Source organism: Sorex araneus, chromosome 2 (genome assembly GCF_027595985.1).
Source record: "Sorex araneus isolate mSorAra2 chromosome 2, mSorAra2.pri, whole genome shotgun sequence".
In the NCBI taxonomy this organism is placed as follows: domain Eukaryota; kingdom Metazoa; phylum Chordata; class Mammalia; order Eulipotyphla; family Soricidae; genus Sorex; species Sorex araneus.
Genome location: NC_073303.1, coordinates 6801412 through 6825336, shown reverse-complemented (window position 1 = coordinate 6825336; position 23925 = coordinate 6801412). Strand labels below are relative to the sequence as shown.

The following is a 23925-nucleotide window of genomic DNA, read 5'->3' as shown; positions in this document are numbered from 1 at the left end:
GAAAATTGAACAGTAGAAATATGTTAGAATCAATTATAGACATGAAATATATGGTTCATGTTGAGCTTAATAGAATTTAATGTATCTAGATTATGTGTCTATTTTAAAGGAAATGGAAACGATGAAAAAAAAGAAATGCCAGATCTGAAAAAATAAGGAGCTATAGAGAGGGGAGTTTTAAATGTTTACGTTATATTTCTCACAGGCTAAAAAGGTAATAGAATATAATATCTATTTAAAAATCATGAATTCATAACCTTGAATATACTCAAACAGAGAATTAAATTGTATTCAAAATATCACTTGGAATATTATGTAGCAGTAACAAAAGATGAACCATGCAGTTCACTACAATGTACACAGAACTGGAGGGTGTGATGTTAAGCAAAATAAGTCAGAGAGAGGATAAGTACCAGATGACCTCACTCATCTGTGGAGTAGGTTTCACTAAACAAACGAATTAACAGTGCTGGACCATGACAAACTCTTGCCACAGGAACACAAAACTGCTTACTGGAAGAAGGGAACAGACTAGAGGTGATTTAGTAGCATTGATGATCGAGACTCATAAAACTTTGGTAATGGTGGGGTGCTGTAATTTTCTATACTAAGCCATAAACTTTAGCAATACTGTAACTACCTGACCTCAAATAAATTTTAACATATATGTCTATCACTAATAGTGCTTTATATATATAACTTTAACTCTTCTTTTCTCATTGCTCCAGCTAATCTACTATGTTTTTCATGCTACCCTGATCTTCTGTAGGGTATTTTTAAGTGAATATTCTGACAAACCGAAAATACCATCATTCAGCTACACAAACTATTGTCCTCAAGATGTCTACAGCTACAATAGCAATTTAGGAAGAACTCTTAAAATTCATTGACTATACACAGTCACTTTGAATAAGAACTCAAAAATCCAGTAACCAACAATTGCCTTTTCTTCTGATTTCATTTCCACATAGTACTTACAATAGAATTTATGGAATTCCTGATGGAGGTGAGATTATAGCCTAAGAAAATTTTATCAATTGAAACATGTATTAATTTATCCAGTTGCATAATCTAAATTCAAAAAGTAGGCATTATGTTATTCCCTAAGATAAAATGCTTCGACAGATAAATGTACAGAGATATTCATACAAGTACTGTCATATCAATGGCAGATCAAAGATATACAAAGAATATTTAATGAATATATAAAGAAATGAATATATAAAATAATACTTTAGTACTATAAAAGCTAAAAGACAATCCCACCATTAGTTAATTTATATCTGTATCTTTCTGGGAGCTCTCTAGAAGAATTAGTTACACAGCCCAAATATTGCCAACAATAATGTTTAGGAATTAGCATTTCATCCAGCTACTTCAGACTCACAAGCACAGTCATACAACAAAATAAATGGCATCAGTTCACTGGATACTATACTCATATGTTTATGCATCAAGTAATTTTTAATCATTCTAAGAATTTTTAATTTTTTTAATGAATCACTTTGAGACAGACCCTTACAAAGTGTTCATGATTAGGTTTCAGTCATACAGTGTTCCAACACCCATCCCTCCACCGGCATATGTTTCCAAGCACCAGTGTCCCTTTTTTCCCTCCTACCACCCTCCACACCCCCACAGCCTGCCTCTCTGACTCTCTCTCCTCTCTCTGACTCTCTCTGTCTCTGTCTCTCTCTGTCTCTCTCTCTTCCTTTTGGGCATTGTGGTTTGCAATACAGATTCTGAAAGGTAATCAGGAATATCCCCTTACCTATGTTTAGCACTCAGTTCTTATTCAACGTGATCATTTACAGTTTATTCTAAGGATTCTTAAAGTATTAATCAGGTTTAGATATTGATGTGTAAATATAGTATAATATTGACTAACATACATGTTAATAAAACCTGAGTAAGAAAAGTGATAAGCAGTTAGTGGTAGGAGCACACTTAGAAAATTTTCCATTGCAGACATAATGGACATAATTGACATTCTCAAATACTTTAGTTACAACGGAAATAACCAAGAAGAACAAATTTAACGTATAAAGTTGTACATCATGAAAGTTTAACGCATCACATTAAACAAATCTAACTGATAGTGAAACCTACAAGAAGAGTATAAAAGAGAATATTATGTATCTGGCAAAGTAACAAAGTCTATTGTCTAGTCCTTGGGTCTTAAGGACTATAATCCCCCGCCTGGCCCCCACCCTCTGCGCCCCACCACGAGGTCCCTTTCATCTGAGAACTACTTACTGACAAAAGAAACAGACGTGAACGTAGTAGCCAATATCACATAATGAACAGAGTTTGGATAGCACGCTAGTCAGAGAACAAGAGCTGGTCACTGAAATCACTCAGCAGCAAGCACAGTGCTCATGAGATGATGAAAACACATTATCAGTGTCACCCATGTAAACATTGTCATGTGCCTCTATCATAGGTTACTAGCCATTCAGATCACAGTTTCTCTTCCTGTACCTTTGTCTGTTCAAATCAGCATTCTCAATCCGTTGAAGAATATTCCTTTCTTGTTAATAATCAACTCAAAATATTGATTTATTGATACACTATCCTCAGGGTAGAACCTCTTTATTGTACTCTTCAGCCTAACATTTTGAAGACTCCACAGATACTTTCAGTAGTTCTGTACCTCTTTAAGAGAAGAAATAAAAGCTTTAAAACTACATACACTGAGAACTGAGGCTGTTCGGGGGTGATGGGCCAGTGATGGAATCTGTGAGACAGACCCTGACAGATTGGTGGAGAGAGTGTGGGGCACCTCTGCCACCGCACAACAGTGCTCCAATACCACTGTGAACTATAATACCTCAACAAAAATTCAGAAAAATTTTAAAATAACATTTAAGTTTTTAACCAACAGACACTTATAATAAAGTTCAAGACAGAATAAACATGGAAAAAATTATCAAAACTAAGCAGCCAGAAAAAGAGTGGAAGAATCTAATCTAAAATTTAGGCTTTCCCTTTTACATTAAAACATACTGTTATTCTCTCACTGAAAAGCATATTTTATGACAATTAAATATGCTCTATGTTTAGACTATTTTCCAAGTAAAATAAAATTTCTGGGATCAATAACTGACGTCTAAAATGAATCAAATTTAGTTCTTTAACTAGAAGCTTTTCTGTAATCTACTCCTGCCAGATAATAAATGCAAACAACTGTGGGTATTGGTCTAAATACAATTTCTACTGAACATAAAACTAAATTGCCTATTCCTAAATTAACACGGAGACTGAATTTCATTCCATTCACTGATATTCATCTTTCCTATGGTCCTAAACTCTTTTCCTACCTCATTTCCAAATTGCTACCTTATATAGTACAGAGATGCATCCCGGACATGAGCGTTCAGGAGTCAGGCTGTATGGAGAGAGTGGAAAGGTTAATTATACCGGCACTGGATTATGCAGAACCTTTTCTTAAATAAGAGGCCACCTTCTCAGGCTGACTTCACATATCTTCACATGGTAGAATGGCCTGTACTCTGCTTCTAGGTGATATGAGTTGTGAAAGACAGTGTCAGACTCTCGGTACTATTTCCCCAAAATAGTGTCTATATGACAGAGAAATCCTTATGGGGAACAGGATACAGTGACATGAAACTGCACCGTGAATGGGCTGCACACGGCAAGGACCAAACCTGTTTACCTGTGGGAAGTCTCCAGGGATGTATCTCCTGTACTGCTAATTAGCTGATGTCACCAAGCTGTCCAGAGATTTACTATCTGTTCTATAATGTCATATACGTCACAGGGGATAGATCATTCCTTAAACTTGAGAGTTACTTTAATCTCATATCTAAATAATTTCACTGTCTTTTTTAAAAATTCATTTTTTCTCACATTTAAAATATAGTTTTAAAATGGCTGTAAATGAATTAGAATCTTGACTGAATTAAAATTGCTAGATTGGAGCAGGAGAGATAGTTCAGTGTGTAGGGCGCTTGCCCTGCACAAGGCCTAGTCAGGTTCGGCCCTCAGCATCCCAGATGGTCCCCGAGCCTCTTCAGGAGTGATTCAGGGCATAGAGACAAAGAGCTAGCCTTGAGCACTGCCAGCGTGTGGCCCAAAACCTAAAAATTAATAAAAATCAAAATAAAGTTAAATTTTAACCTTTTTTAATGTTAAAAGAAAACCTTAAATTTAATTAAAATGCAAGACAATCTCTAGGGTCAAAAGATGCACCACAGACTAGAAGAAAATGCTTGTCTACCACTCAATTGGCAAATGTTGATATAAAGCACTTTTAAAACTCAGCAAGGTGGCATGGATGTTGGGGAAAAGGGATGTTCATTCACTGTTGGTGGGAATGCCAACTGGTCCAACCTTTTTGGAAAACAATATGCACAGTCCTTCAAAAACTAGAAATTGAGCTTCCATATGACCCCGCAATACCAATTCTGGGAATATATCCCGAGGATGCAAAAAAGCACAGTAGAAATGACATCTGTATGTATATATTTATTGCAGCACTATTCACAATAGCCAAAATATGGAAACAACCCGAGTGCCCTACAACAGATGACTGTTTAAAGAAACTTTGCTACATCTACACAATGGAATACTATGCAGCTGTTCGGAGAGATGAAGTCATGAAATTTGCTTATAAATGGATAAACATGGAGAGTATCATGTTAAGTGAAATGAGTCAGAAAAAGGGACAGACATAGAGGGACTGCACTCATTTGTGGAGTGTAGGGTAGCATCACATGAGGCTGACACCTAAGGACTGTAGATACGAGGACCTAGGGGATTGCCCCATAGCTGGAAGACTGCTTCATGAGCGGAGGGGAGAAGGCAGATGGAATAGAAGGGATCACTAAGAAAATGATGGCTGGAGGAACCAGCCATCATTGGGATGGGAGATGCATGCCGAAAGTAGATAATGGACCAACACGATGACCTCTCAGTGTCTGTGTTGCAAGCTATAATGCCCAAAAGTAGAGAGAGAGTATGGGGAATATTGTCTGCCATGGAGGCAGGGGGAGAGTGGGAAAGGGGGGGTATACCCGGGATATTGGTGGTGGGGAATGTACACTGGTGGAGTGATGGGGTGTTTGATCATTGTGAGATTATAACCCAAACATGAAAGCTTGTAACTATCTCACGATGATTCAATAAAATTTAAAAAATTTAAAAAAAACTCAGCAAGAAAGAAATAAACCGCTCCATCAAAAAATGAGAAGAGATGAAATGACATTTCTTTTTAATTTCTTTTTAAATTTAATTTAATTTAATTTTTATTGAATCACCATGAGATGCAGTTACAAGCTTTCATGTTTGAGTTACAATTATACAATGTTCAAACACCCATCCCTCCACCAGTGCACATTTCCACCACCAATCTCCCCAGTATACCCTGCCTTTCCCACCCTCCCCCTGCTTCCCTGGCAGACAATTTCCCCCATTCTCTCTCTCTACTTTTGGGCATTAAGATTTGTAATACAGATACTGAGAAGCCATCACATTTTGTCCTTTATCTACTTTTGGCACATTCAACTGATCTCCCTTCTCAACTGATCTCTCCAACCATCATTTTCTTAGTGATTCCTTCTCTATTCCAACTGCCTTCTCCCCTGCCCCCCACCCCCCCAGCAGTAAATATTCTTTCCCATTCTGTAAGCTCTCTCTTTATTTTAGTCACTGTTTCTCTTGAAGTGCAGAAACTTCTTAGTTTGATGTAGTCCCATTTGTTTTTGTTTGTTTCCACTTGCTGGGTCAGTGGTGTTTCATCCTTAAAGAAGTTTTCAGCTTCAATGTCATGGAAGGTTCTGCCTACGTTTTCCTCCATATACTTTATGGATTCATGGAACAAACATTTCTTTAAAGAATGTATATGGATGGTCAACAGGCACATGAAAAGATGCTCTTACCATTTATCATCTTATCCTTGTCAAATCAAAACAACAATGAAATATCATCTCATACCACTAAAACTAGTATACATTAAAAAGAACAAAAACTAACAGTGCTGGTGTGGATGTGGGGAAAAAGAATCATTATCCACTGTTGGTGGAAATGTCAACCAGTTCAAGCCATTTGGAAAACAACATGGTCTCTTCTCAAAAAACTATGAATTGAGCTTTCAGATAATCAACAATTCCACTTCTTGATATCTAACCTAAGGGCTCAAAAACACTACTTTTAAAAGACATTTGTACTCCCTTTCTTCCAGATCTGGAAACAACACAAAGTCTCCAAAAACAAATGGCTGGATTGTTGCAGCCTGACTAGAATCATGAGAAAGTTCTGGGGACGCTGCCTTGCAAACAAGACCATGTCAAAGCTGCAAACAGCTAGGAAGTCTGAATGAACTGGGCTGGGGTCAGCATGTCCCAATGAGGCCACTCTTTGTTATCAATTAATTGTGCTATGCTTGGATAAAAGGTAAATAAAAACCGTATTGGACTATTGTGTAAGCTTGCATAGATTTTGATGTGAAGTGGGATGTAAAGATTTACAAGGCCGTCTGAAATACTTCATTATGAATGTTGTGTGTCAAGAGGCTATAAGATAGTATGTACTTTAATATCTTACATATTTTGATCTTATGTACTCTGAGGGGCTGGAGCAATAGTACAGTAGGTAGGGTGTTTGCCTTGCACACATCTAACCCTGGTTCAATTCCTCTGCCATTCTTGGAGAGCCCGGCAAGCTATTGAGAGTATCCCACCTGCATGGCAGAGCCTGGCAAGCTACCCATGGCATTTTCTATATGTCAAAAACAGTAACAACAAGTCTCACAAAGGAGACATTACTGGTACCCGCTCAAACAAATCGATGAGCAACAGGATGACAGTGATGCAGTGATACAGTGATGTACTCTGAGGTATGCTAGATGTTTTGATCATTAACCCAATAAAAGGAGGCTGCAACAGCCAATCAGTGCCAAATGGCCTGAGTAGTCTTTGGCCCTCTGTGTTGCACTTAGTACAATTAGATATGGAAGCAACTCAAACATCCAATAGCAGATGCATAGTGGAATGACTTAGCTCTTTATACAAATCACAGAGTCAACAACACTGAAAATGTGAGATTCAAATGATCACAAACCAACTTAAAAATATGCCTGTCAAGGTAGCACTCTGAGAAGCTGGGAAGGCTGCTAGAATACTATAGAAAACTCAACTATCAACAACTTTACAAATCACAATTCTCTAATAATTTTTTAAAAAATAATACTGCTCATGATCTGAAATCTCCAGGTTCTCATGGAGTCGGGCATGGGCTATCCCACCCATCTCTCTGTTCTTCCAGAGCCTCACATCCAGGAACTTCCTTAGGCCAAATAAGCTCATTAACAGGCCATCATCCAGGATCAAAATGTGAAGACCTCTCCACAGAGGTTCTCAGGTGGCAGTTTTTATCACCTGATTCAAACCAGATGTCTCAATGCATAGGGATGAGGAGTTCACTCTGGCAGTGTGCTCCCAACCCCTATGGAGTTGGATCTGATACCTGTAAAGACTAGTAATAACCGGAAAAGAGAGAGATCAAACATTCTGGCCTACACTTCCTTTTCAAGGTTAAGTTGGAACAGTGGCAGTTGACCCAAAAAAATTTAAAAGGGCACAGAGTTCCTCCATTACTGGGGTTCACACTCACAACAGGGCGGTTGGGATTTTCAAGGTGGGAGGGGCTTCCTTAATCTAGCTACCTACTTCGTATTCCCCTAGAGATTCCACCACCTTTAATCCTTAAAGAGAAAATGGTCAAAGTTCCGTCTTCTGGAGCTGCTTCCTGCTGACACAGGGACGCTGACCCTGCCCTGCACAAGGAGTGAAATCTCAGACTACCTTAGTTTTCAGTGAACCCCAGGCAATGAATTTGAAAAATCACATCAGTTAGGCTAAGGATGCCACTTTGATATGACCAAACCTTGGAGGCAGAACGAATGACAAATGTTTAAGTGCTCAGGGTACAAGAACCAATTATCAATGGCATAGGAGGCACAGTTCTGAGTTACTTACTTCTTTGATCCAATATGTGTGATTCCCTTTGATCCAATATGTGTGATCCCCTTTTCTTCCCCAAAATGGTAGAAAAACTGCCTGCTTTTTGAGTTCGGGGCCCTCAGCCCTGCCGGCTCTCAGGCACAACGAAGGGTCCCAGCATGTTGGCTTGAATAAACCCCGTGTATTTGCAGAAAAAAAAACAAACAGGCCATCTCCAGGGATATAAGTCATAAATAAGTCTTAAAAGACATAAACAAGTTGCAGAGATGCTTCCAGATGCAGCATCAGGCTGAGTCATCAAGGGAACCCATAATCACTGTCCACTTAAAAATTTCACTCCAGGGGGCTGGAGCAATAGCACAGTGGGTAGGGCATTTGCCTTGCAAGCGGCCAACCCGGGTTTGATTCCCAGCATCCCATATGGTCCCCTGAGCACCGCCAGGGGTGATTCCTGAGTGCATGAGCCAGGAGTAACCCCTGTGCATCGCCGAATTAAAAAAAAATTCACTCTGGGGCTGGAGAGATAGCACAGCGGGTAGGGCATTTGCCTTGCACGCGGCTGACCCGGGTTCAAATCCCAGCATCCCATATGGTCCCCTGAGCATGGCCAGGGGTAATTCCTGAGTGCAGAGCCAGGAGTAGCCCCTGTGCATCGCCAGGTGTGACCCAAAAAGCAAAAAAAAAAAAAAAAAAAAAAAAAAAAATTCACTCCAACTGTAGTACCCCATTCAAAAATTTTGAATTCCTGGAGCATGCTGCTGCATGGCATCTCAAACTGATGAACCAGGGGTGGCACACCAGATTAGATGGGCTATAAAGTAGAAGGCAACCAATCTCAAGAAAATATAAACACACAAGACTTAACTTGTAACAACATGTTAGTAATGTCTTCTACAAGGGTTTAATGGCTCAATGGTGAGATAAAACAATATTCACACACCTTTCTCTAAGGAAATATTTTTTAATCAGTTTTAGCGCATAAAAACGAGCAACATAAAATAAGTCATTCAGAAACTGCTATAGGGGCAGGCTTGAGGAATGGTTTGGAAAATTGGAAATAATAATGGTGGGAAAGTGCACTGGTGTTGGAATATTGAATGTAATAAATCATGAAAAAATTATGAAAATAAAATAATAAAATAAATACAATGAATAAAAATTAAAATGTTATTGTAAAAATTTTTTTAAATGACACTTATCATGTCAACAACGATAATCTCAGAAGTTTCAAGTCCGAGGATGGTGTATATTAGCTGTCAGCATAGAAAAGTACATGATCATTGTTAAGTTTCTGTTATTCTGTTATTATGCAGATACAGTGTGTTTATCTGAATCAAAACCTATATTTACATAAACTTTTCATGTAATGTGATGAAGGTAAGGTCAAAACTCTAACCTCCATAGATATAAACATTGATCATGACATTAAAAATGTATAAGGCCAGGAACCAAGCTTCAAAATAAACTTATGCACATTTAAGCTTGAGTCAATGGCATGGGAATTAAATGTGAGATAATTTCTCTAGGGTACTTATATTAATACTCACAGGCCATAATTGAATCACGGTTATTTTATTATAAGATCAACTTTAATTTAGTCTTCTGTAGATTTTTAATTAATATGCATTTTATCCTTTCAATTTTCTTTTGGTGAATCTAAATAAACATCAGATAATATGTGACAGTGCTGACTCCTTCCTGTTCTGCACTCAGGAATCACTCCTTGTGAGTTCAGGGGACCACATTGATGCCAGGGATTGAACTAAGGTCAGCCACATGCAAGGCAGTGTCCAGCCCATTGTACTATCATTCCAGCTCTAAAAGTATTTTTTAAATGTTTATTACATTACTTTTGGTGATTTTGTATAAACTATGAGAAGAATAGGGTCATTCAGTCACATAAAAAAATCATAAGATTTTTTTCCTTTCATTCCAGGACAACATTAAGTAGTGCTCAGGGGCCACTCCCTAGGGTGCTAAGGGGATCATTCAGTGGCTGGGACTGAACCCAGGGCTCCTGTGGTTCCACTCTAGATAATCATTTTAAAAGGGAAGAAGAAGAATATGGCTCACAAATGTAAAGTAACCAATTCAGATATTATACATACCTCTTCCTCTAGCAATGTACAAATATGTCAAAGAACAAAAAAAACCCATTCCCTGGGCACTGGTGGAGGGATGGGTAAACGATCACCATATGAGTGAAATGTAAACACAAAAGTTAATAAGTTTGTAACTACATCATAGTGATTATCTAATAAAAAATTAAAAATTAATTAATTAATTAATTAATTAATATCCCAGGATAAAAAAAAAACATTCCCTTTGTTATTACAACTTTAGGTACCATTGTCACTGGCAACAAGATTTCTTCACCTAGTGATTCATGCAGAGCCTGAGAAATTAATACTATGAAATATGATTATTATGAGGAGATCAAAGATAGATGAATTTCTCAATGACTTTATCAACATCCACTGGAGAAAGTTTTGCCTTGAACTTATATTTTGTATTTTCATAAGACATTCAACTAATTCTGAGAAAAGACCCAGAAACAGCCAACACTTACTTTATAAAAGAGCCATGAATAAATGCTAAGTTGTTAATATTCAATACAGCATTTTATTCGCCCATACTCTTATTTTAACCATGCCTTTTATAGTATGTATTTGATGTCTTTTTGCAAGTCAAATGAAATAATAATAACAAATGGGGATCATCATATGTAAAATTAATAAACTTGTAGGACAGTATAAAATGATAAATATAATGCAATGCTAAGGGAGAAGGTTTCCAGCCACTCTAGAAATTGAAAGAATAGAATTCATAAACTTACATTTTACAACTCTGATTTCTATATATGACACCAAATGAAAATTGTTAGGGTAATTTTGGTAGGATACGATAGCAAAGTGGGTAGGGCGTTTGCCTTGCACGTGACTGACCCGGGTTCGATTCTTCCTTATTCTCGGCAAGCTACCACGAGTATCCTGTCCACACTGTACCCATGACGAATTCGATATGCCAAAAATAGTAACAAGAAGTCTCACAATGGAGACATTACTGGTGCCCACTCAAGAAAATTGATGAACAACGGGATAACAGTGATACAGTGATATATGAAGATCTGCATCTTACAGACTGTGGCATTCAAAACTCCTTCTGTTTAAGTGTCTTTCTCATACATTTGTCAAGCCATGAATCTTCCAAAGAATTTTCATCACTGCTCCCTTCACATCCTTGTTCCGCAGTGTATAGATGACAGGGTTTATCATGGGGATAAAAATACCATACAGGAGAGACGTGAACTTGCCCTTATCCTGAGAGTAGTTGTTGCTGGGCTGGAGGTAGGCGTAGATGGCTGTGCCATAGAACAGAGAGACCACGATGAAGTGGGAGCCACAGGTCCCAAAGGCTTTGCGCTTTCCTGCTGCAGACTTAATTCTTAAGATGGCCCTCACGATCTGACCATAGGAGAACATGATCAATGAAACAGGGATGAGAAGAACAACAACACTGGCAAAGAACATCTCAGACTCTGTGCTTCTGGTGTCGACGCAGGCGATTTTGATCAGTGCAGGAATCTCACAAAGGAAATGGTCTATTTTATTCCTTCCACACAGTGGTAAAATGAAGGTGAGCACCGTCTGCACCAAAGAGTTGGTAAAACCAAAGATCCATGAGGCTGAAGCCATCAGAGAGCAAAGCCGGGGGTGCATGATGACAGTGTAGTGGAGGGGCCTGCACACGGCGGCATAGCGGTCAAACGCCATGACCCCTAAGAGCATGCATTCTGTGCATCCCAACCCTAAAAAGATGAACAGCTGAGCCACACAACCAACATAGGAGATAGATTTATCAGGTCCACTGAGATTATACAAAAACTGAGGGACAGTGCTGGTAGTATAACACAAGTCTAAAAAGCTTAAGTTAGAGAGGAAAAAGTACATTGGGGTGTGGAGATTTGGGTCCAGGTAGGACAATGTAATGATGGTGGTGTTCCCGAGCACAGTGAAGATATAAAGTATTAAAAGAACCACAAAAAGGATGAACTCCAGTTGAGGCCTGTCAGAGAACCCTACGAGGATGAATCCAGTGAAAGAACTTTCATTTTTCTCTTCCATCATTTGTAAGTACATGCCTCCTGTCATGAGAAAGCATTGAACAATTTTCATTAAGTATCTTCAGGAGTGAGTATGTGGTCTCGGTATTCAATGCCCAGTATATGCGATGCCCTGTGTTTTGATCTTGTATAGCCCCATAAAACCAACACAAAAAGAGGAGGAATTTCTAATAAAAGTGAGTGAAAGTAATCCATCATCAAAAGATTTTTAGCCCTAGGACTGAAGCATAGGTAGGGTGTTTGCCGGCCTGAGTTTGATCCCCAGCACCTCATATGATCCCTGGCCCTTCCAGGAGTGATCCCTGAGTGCAGAGCTAAGAGTAAGCCCTAAGCACTACTGGATGTACCCCAAGAACAAACAAACAATCCAAAAAGTTTTAGCCCTGATTTATAGCAACTACTGGATAAGTGATAGTTTAATACAACTGACATATCAACTTAGTTCTACTTTATCACAAGAAGTCTTCATTATGATATTTTATATAAGAAAATTGAACAGTAGAAAATTATTAGTATCAGTCATAGACATGAAATATATGGTTAATATTGAGCTTAATAGAATTTAATGTATATGGATTATGTGTCTATTCTGAAGAAACTGGAAACGATGAAAAAAACAGAAAGCAAGATCTCAAAAAATAAGGAGCTAGAGAGAGGGGAGGTTTTAAACGGTTATTTTATAATTCTCACAGACAAAAAAGGTAATAGAACATAATCTCTATTTAAAAATCACAAATTCATAATCTAGAATATACTCCCATAGGGAATTAAATTACATTCAAAACATCAAACATCACTTGGAATACTATGTAGCAGCAACAAAAGATGAATCATGCAGTTCACTGCAATGTAGGCAGAACTGGAGGGTGTGATGTTAAGCAAAATAAGTCAGAGAGAGGATAAGTGCCAGATATGATCTCACTCATCTGTGGAGTAGAGACTGAACAAGTGAATTGATGGTGCTGAACAATGACGAACTCTTGGCACAGGAACATGAAACCACAAACTGGAGGTGAGGGAACTTCCTACAAGAGATTTAGTAGCATTGATGATGGCTCGTGGGTACCTTGGTGATGGTGAGGTGCCGTAATTTTCTATACTAAGCCATAAACTTTAATAATATTATAACTACCTGACCTCTAATAAATTTTAACATATATGTCTATCACTAATAGTGCTTTATATATATAAAACTTTAACTTTTTCCTCATTGCTCCAGCTAATCTACTATGTTTTTCATGCCACCCTGATCTTCTGTAGGGTATTTATAAGTGAACATTCTGACAGAACCTGAAAATAATACCATTCAATTACACTAACTATTGTCCTCAAGATGTCTACATCTACAATAGCAATTTAGGAAGAACTCCTAAAATTCATTGGCTATACATAATCACTTTGAATAAGAACTCAAAAATCCAGTAACCAACAATTTCCTTTTCTTCTGATTTCATTTTCACATAGTACTTATAATAGGATTCATGCAATTCCTGATGGAGGTGAAACTATAGCCTATAAAAATTTTATCTATGTAAACATTCTTTAAATTATTCAGTTGTATAATCTAAGTTTTGGGCTGGAGCAATAACACAGCCGGTAGGGCGTTTGCCTTGCACGCGGCTGGCCACGGGTTCGATTCCTCCGCCCCTTTTGGAGAGTCTGGCAAGCTACCAAGAGTGTCTCACCCGAATGGCAGAGCCCAGCACACTACCTGTGATGTATTCTATATGCCAAAAACAGTAACAAAAAGTCTCACAATGGAGAGCTTACTGGTGCCCGCTCCAGCAAATCTATGAACAACAGGATGACAGTGACAGTGATACAGTGATAATCTAAGTTTTAAAAGTAGGCATTACTTCACTCCCTAAGATAAAATGCCTCAACAGATAAATGTACAGAGATATTCCTATATGTACTGTCAAAACAATAGCAGGTCAAAGGTATACACATAAAATTTAAAAGGAACACAAAGAAATGCACATATCAAATAATATTTTAGTATCATAAAAGTTAAGACTTTTTCCTCATTAGTTAATTGTTAATTTCATATCTGTATCTTTCTGGGAGCTCTCTAGAAGAATTAGTTACACAGCCCAAATATTGCCTACAATAAGATTAAGGAATTACCATTTCATCCAGCTACTTCAGACTCACAAGGTCAGTCATACAACAAAATAAGTGGTATCGTATCACTAGATTCTACTATACTCATATGTTTATGCATTAAGTAAGTTTTAATTATTCTCGAATTTTAAAAAATTTTATTGAATCACTATGAGACAGACCCTTACAAAGCTGTTCATGATTAGGTTTCAGTCATACAGTGTTCCAACACCCATCCCTCCACCAGTGTGCATTTTCCAGCACCAGTGTCCCCAGTTTCCCTCCCACCACCCCCCACACCCCCCAGCCTGCCTCTATAACTCTCTCTCTCTCTTCCTTTTGGGCATTGTGGTTTGCAATACAGATTCTGAAAGGTTATCAGAAATACCCCTTTACCTACTTTAACACTCAGTTCGTATTCAATGTGATCATTTCTAGTTTATTCTAATAATTCTTAAGATATTAATCAGGTTCGGATATAAGCTCATTTATGTATTAAAAATAGTATAATATTGGCTAACATACATGTTAATAAAACCTGAGTAAGAAAAGTGATAAACAGTTAGTGGTAGGAGCACACTTAGAAAATTTTCCATTGCAAACATAATGGATATAATTGACATTCTCAAATAATTTATTACAAGGAAAATAACCAAGAGGATATAATTTTATGTATAAAGATGTGCATAATGAAAATCTAACACATCACATTAAACAAATGTGATGTTTATTATCTCCTGCCAGATAATAAATACAGTGAAACCCACAAGAATAGTATAAAAGAGAACATTATAATCTGGCAAAAGCAACAAAAACAGTCTATTGTGTAGTCCATGAGTCTTAAGGGGCAATGACTGCCCCACTAGGTTCCAGAAACCTTAAGAAGATGAAGTGGGGACTGTGCTGAGTTGGGGGAGGGGGCCAGAACCACCCTCCCCAAGCTGGCCCCCACCCTCTGTGCCCTGCCACGAGGTTCCCTTTTATCTGAGAACTAATTACTGACCAAAGAAACAGATGTGAACCTAGTAGCCAATACTCACAAAATGAACAGAGTTCGGATGGCACGCTAGCCAGAGAATAAGAGCCGGTCACTAAAGTCACTCAGCAGCATGCACAGTGCTGATGAGATGATGAAAACACATCTTATCAGTGTCACCCCATAGGAACATTGTCATGTGCCTATTTCACTAGGTTATTAGCCTTTTAGATCACAGTTTCTCCTCCTGGACTTTTTCCCTTTCACATTAGCACTCTCAATCAGTTGAAGAATAAGCACTTCTTGTTAATAATCAACTCAAAATATAGATTTATTGATACACTATCCTCAGGGTGGAACCTTTCTATTGGAATCTTCAGCCTGGCATTTTGAAGACTTCACAGATATTTTAAGTAGTTCTGTACCTCTCTCAGAGAAGAAATAAAAGTTTTAAAAGTACATATACTGAGAATTGAGGCCATTTAGGGGGTGATGGGACAGTGATAGAATCTGTGAGACAGACCCTGACATATTGGTGGAGAGATTGTGTGGCACCACACAATAGTGGTCCAATACCTCTGTGGACCTCAACAAAAATTAAGAAAAAATTTAAGACAATATTTAAATTTTTTAACCTACAGACACTTATAATAAATTTCAAGAAAGAATAAATATTGGCAGAAATTATCAAGACTAAGAAGCCAGAGAAAGAATGGAAGAATATAATCTAATACCTAGGCTTTCTTTTTCACAGCGGGTAGGGCATTTGCCTTGCACGTGGCCGACCCGGGTTCGATTCCCAGCATCCCATATGGTCCCCCAAGCACCGCCAGGAGTAATTCCTGAGAACAGAGCCAGGTGTAACCCCTGAGCATTGCCATGTATGACCCAAAAGAAGAAAAAGAAACATACTGTTATTCTACCACTGAAAGGCATGTTTTATGACACTTAAATATGCTCTATATTTAAACTATTTCCCAAATCTACATATAGAGGTTTAATTAATGTACTACAGTAGGATGAAATCTCTGGGAACAATAACTGACTTCTAAAATGAATCAAATTTAGTTCTTTAACTTGAGGCTTTTCTGTAATCTACTCCTGCCAGATAATAAATGCAAAAAACTGTGGGTATTGGTTTAAATACAATTTCTACTGAACATAAAACAAAATTGCCTATTCCTAAATTAACACGGAGACTGAATTTCATTCCATTCACTGATATTCACCTTTCCTATGAGTCCTAAACCCTTTTCCTACCTATTTCCAAATTGCTACCTTATATAGTACAGAGATGCATCCTGGACATGAGCGTTCAGGAGTCAGGCCATATGGAGAGAGTGGAAAGGTTAATTATACCGGCACTGGATTATGCAGAACCTTTTCTTAAGTATGAGGCCACCTTCTCAGGCTGACTTCACATATCTTCACATGGTAGAACGGCCTGTACTCTTGTTTCTAGGTGATATGAGTTGTGAAAGACACTTTCACACTTTCAATACTATTTCCCCAAAACAGTGCCTATATGACAGAGAGATCCTTATGGGCAACAGGATACAGTGACATGAAACTGCACCGTGAACGGGCTGTACAGGGCAAGGACCAAACCTGTTTACCTGTGGGAAGTCTCTAGGGATGTATCTCCTGTACTGCTAATTAGCTGATGTCACCAAGCTGTCCAGAGATAACCATCCTTGGGGATGGTAAATATCAAAGAAAATGCCAACAGATAGCTAACCTGCCTGTTCTATAATGTCATATACTTCACAGAGGATAGATCATTCCTTAAACTTGACAGTTACCTTACACCTCATCTCTAAACCATTTGTGTCTTTTTAAAAAAGTCATTTTTCTCACATTTCAAAAATAGTTTAAACATGACTATAAATAAATATGAATCTTGACTGAATTAAAATTAAGTTAGATTGGAGCAGGAGAGATAGTACAGTGGGTGGGGCGGTTGCCCTGCACAAGGTCAACTCAGGTTCGACCCTCAGCATGCCAGATGGTCCCCGAACCTCTTCAGCAGTGACTCTGGGGCATAGAGACATAGAGCAAGCCTTGAGCACTGCCAGCATGTGGCCCAAAACCCAAAATTAAATAAAATTCAAAATTAAGTTAAATTTTAACATTAAAAACTTTAATTAAAATGCAAGACAATCTCTAGTGTCCAAAGATGCACCACAGACTGGAAGAAAAAGTTTGTCCACCACTCAACTGGCAAATATTGATATAAAGCACTTATAAAACTCAGCAAGAAAGAAACAAACCGCTCCATCAAAAACTGAGAAGAGTCTCCTGCTTCCTCATCCAGGTGCGCTGCCTCTTTCTCCCCCTGAGCTTCCCAGCCGTAGGTGCCCGTGCACTGTGCTTGCACGCGGCCCCCCACCCCCATCTCCAGCCAGTGGCCACTGGCCAAAAGGGGCGTGGCCTCTTTGGTAGTAGGCGTGGCCCGCTGCAGTGGGCGTGTCGATGGGAGCTATTTTCCCCTTTACTAGTATACTTGACAGAAGTCGCAATCCCCATTAACTAACTTTTTGGAGATCTCCCCAGTTACCTCAAACCCAAAAGACTAAATTAGCCACTAGCCTATTCCAATTGCACCAAAATATCAAATACTCAGGGAAAGAGAGATTAACGTTAGTGAACTGGAAGGTCCCATCTCTGTACAACCGAGACAGCATGAAGAAACAGCGCAAATCCCCACAGCAAGGAGAAGATGAAGAAAAGAGTCCAGAAACCTCTGCCGGAGTTTCCCACAAATGTGATCTCTCTGACAAAGAATTCAGGGAAGAAATTCTCAGAATGTTCATCAAACTTAAAGAAACCGTGGAGCAGTCAGCGAAAAAATTACGGGAAGAAATGAGAGCAGAAATAGGAAAGCTACATTCAGAAATGTCACGAATAAAAGACACTGTAGACGAAATAAAAAACACAGTTGGAGCCCTCAATAGTAGAATGACTACATTCTACTATTCTACATTCTACAATAGTAGAATGAAGAGAGAATTAGTGAGCTTGAAGATGAGCAACCAAAATTCCATAGGCTACAACAGACAATTGGAAAAGATCTTAAGATAGCTCTAGGGCGAATCAGAGACCTAGGGGATGATGCCAAGAGGAATAATATAAGAATCATTGGAGTTCCAGAAGGACAGGGAGGCAACCCTAACGGGAAAAGGTAACAAAAAATGGTTGGGAGGGTAGAGAGACAGCATTGAATTTAAAAGTTTTTACTTTTAAATTCAAAAGTATCTCAGGCTAAAATTAAAAGGTAACTTACTAAATGGGACAAAATATCTGTACACAGATAGGGAAAGAAAACTAATATTCAAGATATAAAAAGCACTCACAAAGTTCAACAGAAAATCCATAACCTCATCAAAAAATGTGGCAAGGAGACCAACAGATAGTTTCCTGAAGAGAGCACCGGGAGAACCAGAAATGTATGTAAAGATTCACTGTCACTTATCACAGAGATGCAAATAAAAATGACATGAGATATCATCTCACATCAGTCAAAATGGCATTTATCCAAAGGACTGGAAAGAGCTAGCATTAGTCCAGACATGTACTGGACTGAAAACTCGGGGTCTTCTTGGAATGGGACGGGAATCCTCCCTCCACCCTACCACACCCAACCTCATACATCCTGAAAGCCCGGAAGCCATACCCACTTCCCATAGCTGACACCATGTAAACTCATGGTCCAATTTTACAGATCGTGAAATCTCTGGGCCCCACAACCACATATTGCAACACCTCCAAATTCCACAGTAATGAAATTCCAGTAGCAGCACACCAATTAGATGGGAAACTAACAAAGAAGTCAACTAAACTCAACAAACAGAAACAGTAACATTAAAGGCTCAACTAGCAATGAACAGCTTTGTAAACCCTCAGACAAGGATTAAACAACCCTGTGTAAGATATAACTGTGTAGCACTGTGTCCCTTTGTTCATCGATTTGCTCGAGCAGAAACCAGTAACGTCTCCAATGTGAGACTTGTTGTTACTGTTTTTGGCATATTGAATACGCCAAGGGGAGCTTGCCAGGCTCTGCTGTGTGAGCAGGATAGTCTTGGTAGCTTGCCAGGCTCTCCAAGAGGGACCAAGGAATCGAACACGGGTCAGCTACGTGAGATATAACAATTTTCACAAAATTTCATTTACTGAAATATTTTTGATACTTCCTTTAGCTGGACTGGAGTGATAGCACTGCGGGTAAGATGTATGCTTTGCACGCGGCCGACCCAGGTTCGATTCTTCCATCCCTCTCAGAGAGCCTGGCAAGCTACCGAGAGTATCCCGCCCACACAGCAGAGTCTGGCAAGCTCCCCATGGCATATTCAATATGCCAAAAACAGTAACAAGTCTCACAATGGAGACGTTACTGGTGCCCGCTCAAGCAAATCAATGAATGGGAGGACAGTGACAGTGACAGTGACTTCCTTTAGCCATTTGGTTGTAACAAGCAATATTAAACAAATTATTGTGTGCCTGCTAAGGGGACAGGCTGGGGAGGCAGGTGCTTGTGAAAATGGGGACAGTGGTGGAGAAAAGGTCAGGTGGTGGGAATGATGCTGAAACAGCAGAAGCCTGTAACAACTTATAATGAACAACTTTGTAACCCATGGTGTTTCAATAAATGTTTTCAAAAAGAAAAGAAAAGATATGTGCTGAGGTTGGAGAAATCGTACAGCACATAAGGCACTTGCCTTGCATACAGTCAAGCCATTTTTAAAAATTTTTTAATTATTTTTATTTATTCATTTATTTATTTATTTTTTGCTTTTTGGGTCACACCTGGCTCTGCACAGGGGTACTCCTGGCTCTGCACTCAGGAATTATCCCTGGCGGTGCTCAGGGGACCATATGGGATGCTGGGAATCGAACCCGGGTTGGCCGCGTGCAAGGCAAATGCCCTACCCGCTGTGCTATCGCTCCAGCCCCCTATTTTTATTTTTTTAATTATTTTATTTTTTTCTTTTTTTTTAATTTTTAATTACTGAATCATCGTGAGGGTACAGTTACAGATTTATACATTTTTGTGCTCATGTTTCCCCCATACAAAGTTAGAGAACCCATCCCTTCACCAGTGCCCATTCTCTACCACCAGTAAACCCAGCATCCCTCCCACCCTCCCCAGTCCCGTCTCCCCCCACCCTACACTGCCACTATGGCAGGGTATTCCCTTTTGTTCTCTCTCTCTGATTAGGTGTTGTGGTTTGCAATAAAGGTGTTGAGTGGCCATTGTGTTCAGTCTCCAGTCTACATTCGGCACGCGTCACCCTTCCCTCGCATGACCTCCAACCACATTTTACTTGGTGTTCCCTTCTCTGAGTTGCCCAGAATGAGAGATCAGCCTCCAAGCCGTGGAGACAACCTCCTGGTACTTATTTATACTATTCTTGGGTGTTAGAATCCTAGTCTACTATTCTATATTCCACAGATGAGTGCAATCTTTCTATGTCTGTCTCTCTCTTTCTGACTTATTTCACTTAGCATGATACTTTCCATGCTAATCCACTTATATGCAAACTTCATGACCTCATTTTTTCTAACAGCTGCATAATATTCCATTGTATAGATGTACCAAAGTTTCTTCAACCAGTCATCTGTTCTAGGGCACTCGGGTTTTTTCCAGATTCTGGCTATTTTAAACACTGCTGCAATGAACATATAAGTGCAGATGCCATTTCGACTATACATTTTGGCTTTTCTGGGATATATTCCCAGCAGTGGTATTGCTGGGTCAAATGGGAGCTCAACCTCTAGTTTTTTGAGAATCGTCCATATTGTTTTCCAAAGGGGCTGAACCAGTCGGCATTCCCACCAACAGTGTAGAAGGGTCCCTTTCTCCCCACATCCTCTCCAACAGTGGTTGCTCTTGTTCTTTTGGATGTGTGCTAGTCTCTGTGGTGTGAGGTGGTATCTCATGGTTGTTTTGATCTGCATCTCCCTGATGATTAGTGATGTAGAGCACTTTTTCATGTGCCTTTTGGCCATTCGTATCTCTTCCTTGGGAAGGTTTCTGTTCATTTCTTTGCCCCATTTGATGGGGTTGGATGTTTTCTCCTTGTAGAGTTCAACCAGTGCCTTATATACCCTTGATATCAACCCCTTATCTGATGGGTATTGTGTAAAGATCCATTCCCATTCTGTAGATTGTCTTTGTATTTTGGTCACTGTATCTTTTGCGGTGCAGAAGCTTTTTAGTTTAATGTAGTCCCATCTCTGTTCCTACTAGATTGCTTAGTTCCATGTCATCTTTGAAGATACCTTTGTCTTCAATATCGTGGAGGGTTTTGCCGACCTTGTCTTCAATGTACCTTATGGTTTGTGGTCTGATGTTGAGGTCTTTAATCCATTTTGATCTGGCTTTTGTGCATGGTGTCAGGTCGAGGTCTAAGCCCATTCTTTTACATGTGGTTGTCCAGTTGTGCCAGCACCATTTGTTAAAGAGGCCAAGCCATTTTTGATCCCTGGCACCCACATGGTCTCCCAAGTCTCACTAAAAGTGATCCCTGAGCAAACAGCCAGGAATAAACCCTAAGTACCATTGGGTGTGGTCCCCCAAAAGATATTGCACACCAATATTTTTGTTGCACGTAGTACTATAACTTAGTTATGGAAGCAACCCAAATGTCCAATAACAGACGCATAGATTTAAAAAAAAAAACAATTGGGGTATCATGGAAAAAAATATTCAGGTCTCTGTCTCACACTGTACACAAAAATTAATTCAAAGTGAATTAAAGACTCAACATTAGATCCAAATCCCTAAACTATATCAAGCAAAACACAGACAGAACTCTACATAATATTGCCTCTAGGGACATCATCAGTAACACAAGGCCATTGGCCAAGCAAACAGAAGTCAAGATAAACAAAGTGGATACATAAAATTAGAAGCATCTGCAGACCCAGAGTTGTCACCCACAAACGGCTCCTCCTGCTACGTATCAAGCTCCTAACGGCCACGATCCCTTAGGCAAACAAACCAATCTCAGAACCCAGCAGCTTTTGGCAGAAATGCGTCCGGACTGTGCATTGAACTCTGAGGCCGTGCCACCCCGGGTGGGAAAAGTTGTTGTTCCTTCCGCATTCCCCCCGCCCCACCCCAGCAGCACGGTGGCTGCCATCTTTAAGAGCCTATTGGACAGTTAGGTATGAGCCTGCAGTGACGAGACACGCAGGGCCTCAGAAAATGGGGGGGGGGAGTTGGAACTGTCCCCTCTTCCCCGCCACGACAAGACCTCGAGTTGCTGCCCACGAATGGTTCCTCCTGCTACTTATCGAGCTCCTCAACGGCCATGATCCTAGAGGCACACAAACCAATCTTGGAACCCAGTGGCTTTTGGCAGAAATCCATCCAGATTTAATTACTAAAATATACTAAAATATTGCTGCCACGTGACATCATATGCTCTTCATTATCAGCAAATTATCGGCAAATCAGAAATCAAATTATCTAATGATGCCTTTTAGGCAGGTCTGATTGTTGGGGGGAAATTCCAAATAATAATGGTGGGTCTTTTGTCGAAATATTAAATGTAATCAAAGTAGAGAGAGAATAAAGTGGAAACCATCTGCCACACAGGCAGGGGGAGAGGGGGATAAGGGGTATACCAGGGTTCTTGGTGGTGGAAAATGTGCACTGGTGAAGGGATGGGTGTCTGATCATTGTATGACCTAGGCTTAAACCTGAATGCTTTGTAACTGTTCTCATGGTAATTCAGTAAATAAACAAAAGAGAAGCATCTGCACTGAAAAATAAACAATGACTGAAATTAAAAAACACCCTAAGAACTGGAATAAAAAAACACCACAAATATGGCTAAGGGTTAATACCCAGGATATATAAAGCACTTGAAAAACTTAACAGCAAAAACGAAAAACCCAGCCAGAGAATTGGCTGCAGAGCTGAGCAGATATATGCAAAAGTTTATTTGGGCCAAAGAGATAGTACAGCAGGTAATGTGCTTGCATGGCATGTGGCTGATCTGGGTTTTAATCCCTGACAGCCTATATGGTTCCCCTGAGCACAGAGCCAGAAGTAAGCCCTAAGCACTGCCCCTGTGGACCAAAAAAAAAAAAAAGTGAAAGTGTTCATTATCATTTATCCAGAACACACAGTCAAGACAACAAAGAGATATTACTTCATACCAGTGAGAATGGACCACATCAAGAACAATAGAAATAATCAATGCTGGCCAGAGTAGGTGCAAAAAGGAACCCACACACACTGTTAATTGGGAGGTTATCTGGTTCATCCTCTATTAACAAAAAACAGTGTGCAAGCTTCCTGAAAAACTAAGAGTTGAGTTTCTGTATAACCCAGAAATTCCACTGGGAATCTACCCTACTAACCCAAAACCTTTATTTTGAAAGGATATTTGCATTCCTATATTAATTACAGCAGTATTCACAGTAGTCAAGATCTAGAAATAACACAAGTGTCAAAGAATAGGTAAGTGGATAAAAAAATTGTGATACACACACACTCACACATACACACACATATACACACTGGAATACTTCTCATCAATAAGATAAAATTCACAGCTTTGTGACTAGAACTAGAGAATATAGTGCCAAATGAACTAATTCAGAAGAAGAGGAATAGATGCAGAATGATCTTCCTCATATGCTGACTTTAAAAAAACCATGAAGTTAGGGAATAAGAAATGAACAATGGCAACTGACTCTGAGAGTCAGTCAACTGTGTTCACCAAGGA

At 39.3% G+C, this 23925-nt stretch overlaps 1 protein-coding gene across 1 annotated transcript; it reads right to left on the bottom strand.

Moving 5' to 3' along the window:
* Positions 1–11161: 11161 nt before the first annotated feature.
* On the bottom strand, positions 11162–12121 carry LOC101540607 (putative olfactory receptor 2B8). Its single transcript, XM_055129222.1, has one exon. It carries the CDS (start codon positions 12119–12121, stop codon positions 11162–11164), a length of 960 nt encoding a protein of 319 aa, XP_054985197.1.
* Positions 12122–23925: the final 11804 nt, after the last annotated feature.